Consider the following 3,621-nt stretch of genomic DNA (forward strand, 5'->3'; position numbering starts at 1 on the left):
CTTTCTTTCTTTCTTTCTTTCTTTCTTTCTTTCTTTCTTTCTTTCTTTCTTTCTTTCTTTCTTGCTATTTTCTTTATTTACGTTTCAAATGTCTTCCCATTTCCAGGTTTCCCCTTCGAACTCCCCCTATCCCCTCCCCTCTCCCTGGCCCCCGTGAGTTGTTTAAATGTGAGTTTACCATCTGCCCACTTGAGTGCAGTGCGCACCTAACTCCTCCCATCTGCCACCCGGAGCTGCACAGTTGGTAAATCCTGTGATGAGCAGTTACGTGATTTACCATTTGTGGAGGCTGTGGCCGGAGCTCAGGCTGTGGAACCAAAGCTCCTTGCTCCCCAGCAGTTTCTGAGGTGCCGGAAGCAGCCAGGCAGGAAGGTGGCAGAAGGCTCTTGCTGTTCCCTTCGGTTTGTTTTCCTCTGATGCTTCTTGGTGTCTTCTCTTGTTGTGGATCCCACAGGGCCACCTCCACATTGCCCAGGTGCCTCAAGGGGAGCAGGTGCAGATCACACAAGACAGCGAGGTGAGTCAGGGGTCCTGTCATGGTCCCAGGGCCATACAGTCCTGCACTCTGTGTGGAACCAGTGGCATTCTGGCAGAGCCTGGGACGCTCTCTAGGAGAGACTGCCTGGTGGGGGTGTGGGGGTGGGATGACTGGGACGCTTTTCTGGTGTCCTTTACAGTTGACGATGGTGTGCAATGAGCTTTGTGGACACTCAGAGGGTCCTCTGGTCCCAGCAGCGGGAGCAGCTCCCTAACTATTATGACTCAAGCAGACAGTGCTCTGATAATATATTCTTGCTATGGGGACACGGCTCTGCTGTGGGCCATCTGGGCTACTGTGCACATACCTTGTGAATCTACAGTTGTTTAAAAGAAAAAGAAAAAAAAAGGTGTCCTCATTCGTGGGTCAGAGTTGAAGGAGTGGGTTTAACATTTTATGCTTTTAATATAAGAGAAAAAGCTAGAGATTCAGCTTATAATACTTGTTTTGCTTTTGTGGGTTTTATTGCTAAAAGGGGTTGAATTTTTATACTTAGTGGTTTCTTGGTTATTTCTGAATCGTGTAGGGAAGTTCTCACTGTTTCCTTTTTGCACTGTACAGGGCAATCTGCAGATCCATCATGTGGGTCAGGATGGCCAGGTAAGTGCTCACCCTTCCCACGTACTCCTTCTCACTGTGGCCTGCATACAGGCTGTACTCCTCAGCACGGGACACTGCCGTCGGGTGGGGTGGGGTTGCCTCCAGGAGGGAGCTGAGCCGAGCTGGGTTGTCCCGTATGTGTACAGCAGGGCTTTGTCCTGTGCTTGTCCTTCCTGGGCACTCACATTGGGTTTTGCACTGGAGAAGAAACTCCCCCCTAGTTTCTGCAATGCTCCCTGAAAATCTGACGGACGAGGTAGGCTTGGGTCTTGATAATTGCAGATAAATTTAAGCACTTCCTGTTCTCCTGAGTGAGGAGAGCAGGTCTCTGTTGTATACACTCGGAGGACTCGTGTGCTTACTCAAGTGCCCTAGGCTATGGGTCCCCAGCAGGATGTGCCACTGGCAGGGAGGGAAGCTGGTGCTGGCAGTGGGGGTTTGTTTGCACTGTGTGGCCTTTAAGGAGTTTTTGTGAAGACTGGTCTGAGTTCTGAGTTCTGGTCAGGACAGGCTTCTGTTAGTGCAGTGTAGCTTTCACTGTGAAGACACACAGAACTCACTCACCACACAGGAGGCTCTGCTCCTTGTTTTCCAAAACTAGCAGTGTCTGTGCTGGAAGACCCATGCGGCTTCCTCGTTCCCCGCCTTGGAAAGAGAAGAAAAGAAGTCCCAGGCATTTCTGCAGAGCTTGAGCAGTTAGGAACAAGTAGCAGAGGTTGGTTCTCTTGGAGGTCTCTTGCTGTCAGCTGGGACAGCAGAGGCCTGGCCAGGCTTGAAGTTGGCTCCCCTCTCTGCCTTTGAGGATGTGGTTTGGCTTTGGTTGTCGGTGTTCCCCATGGGCAGGCCGCACCTTTCTGTGGCTGAGGAAAGTGAAACCCTCCTCAGGTCCCCACTGTTTGTGTTGTGAAGAGAGTTCCACCCGGAGTGGGAAATAAACACAGTGGGCTTTTCCTTGTCCCTGGCCACCTAACATGAGGGCAGAGATCCCAACATCAAATTCCAAGCATGGCAGCTCATGGCATGGCCACAGACATCCAGTCATGGACAGTGAGGCTGTGAAAGAGCCATTGCCTCAGCTCCAGGTAGTGACACCTCTGGTTCTGCCCCTGCCTCCAGTGTCTCAGAAGCCTGTCCCTGCTGCCCGCTCAGCTCCAAGCAGCCTCCCTACAAGAAGCTGCCATGTTGGTCACTTGCCACACTGAGAAGTAACTTGTCCATCTCTAATTCTTTGTGCATAGTTTGTTTCTGTCCCCTGCTTCCCAGTGTCACTGTATCTGGGACCGAATATCAAAGGGCACTCACTGCTGCCCCCTTCTCTCCCAGTGGCAGCTTGCCTTTGGATGGCCATGTGCAGCATGTGCTCAAGAAGAGCTGCTTCCTGGCCAGGCCGTTAGCTGCTTGTCCTAGCTTTCTACTTGTGGAGATTCCGCCTTCATTTTGTCATCTGTCTGGTTCTCATGTCTGTTCAGTCACCTGACTCAGAATGGCTTCACTTATGGTGCAAAAGGCACAAATGCTCCACTTACCTTGATGTCCTCAGTGGAGCTAAAGAGCCCAGACCTGTGCTGGGACAGTCAGCTCTGTCACCTCTCCTCTTCCTAGGTCCACAAGAGGATTGTGCCTGTTGGTCGTGGGTTCTTTAGCTGCGCTGGTCTCAGGTCTTCCAGCATCCTCGTGGGAATGCTGGGCTGTTTTCCTGAAGACTGCCTGCAGGCACTGGCTGGAGGTGTGTGGGGAAGGTGTTGATTAGGATGCTGTCCTCGGTTGTAAAGGCTGGGGAAGACTCTATGTGGGAAGGTGGTGGGGCTTGCTGCAGCAGGGCTGCAGCAGGGTGACAGGGGCAGCTGTGTCCCCAGAGGGAGGCTGTCTGCCACAGGAGGGCTTGGGCACCAGAGATTCAGGGTTAATGAGGTTAGAGCCATCTGAGCTTGGCCTGCCAGGTGCACAGCTACTCCCGGTGTAGATAGCTGCTGTGGACAAGTGTGGTCAGAAGGGGCCAGTGGGTAATGGGAACGTTTGCAGCTTCAGTGGTTGTTCTCAGGGAGTGGTGTGGGAGTGGGTGGGCTGCGTGCTCTCCACCTCTGCTCCTCGTTTGCTCTAGCCAGCTCTAGAGGGGCTCTGCTTGCTCTTGGCCATTCTAGCCCTAAGGGTCACTGCTGTCTGCCAGTTGTTGTCCCACTTCAGGTTTCCAGGCCTTTGCTGCAATGGCCAGTACTCAGTATCTTTGGACTCTGGATACAGCACTCAACACTCAGTATCTCTGGACTCTGTACTCAGCACTCAGTATCTCTGGACTCTGTACACAGCACTCAGTATTTCTGGATGCTGTACACAGCACTCAATACTCAGTATCTCTGGATTCTGTACACAGCACTCAGTATCTCTAGATTCTGTACACAGCACTCAGTATCTCTGTACTCTGTACTCAGCACTCAGTATCTCTGTACTCTGTACACAGCACTCAGTATCTCTGTACTCTGTAC

The 3,621-nt window shown here is 52.0% G+C and overlaps 1 protein-coding gene across 11 annotated transcripts in view; it reads left to right on the forward strand.

Annotated features, from left to right (window-relative positions):
- The window catches only part of Banp (BTG3 associated nuclear protein), a 72,730-nt gene that overhangs the window by 52,771 nt on the left and 16,338 nt on the right, over nt 1–3,621 (forward strand). For 7 of the 11 annotated variants that reach the window (XM_029480524.1, XM_029480531.1, XM_029480529.1 and 4 more), the window contains 2 exons: nt 446–517; nt 1,100–1,138. In XM_029480524.1, coding sequence (XP_029336384.1) covers nt 446–517; nt 1,100–1,138 — 111 coding nt within the window. The remainder of the gene's footprint in view (nt 1–445; nt 518–1,099; nt 1,139–3,621) is intronic. The other 4 variants (XM_021169687.2, XM_029480532.1, XM_021169688.2 and 1 more) reach the window with 1 other exon arrangement.

Source organism: Mus caroli, chromosome 8 (assembly GCF_900094665.2).
Source record: "Mus caroli chromosome 8, CAROLI_EIJ_v1.1, whole genome shotgun sequence".
NCBI classification, from domain to species: domain Eukaryota; kingdom Metazoa; phylum Chordata; class Mammalia; order Rodentia; family Muridae; genus Mus; species Mus caroli.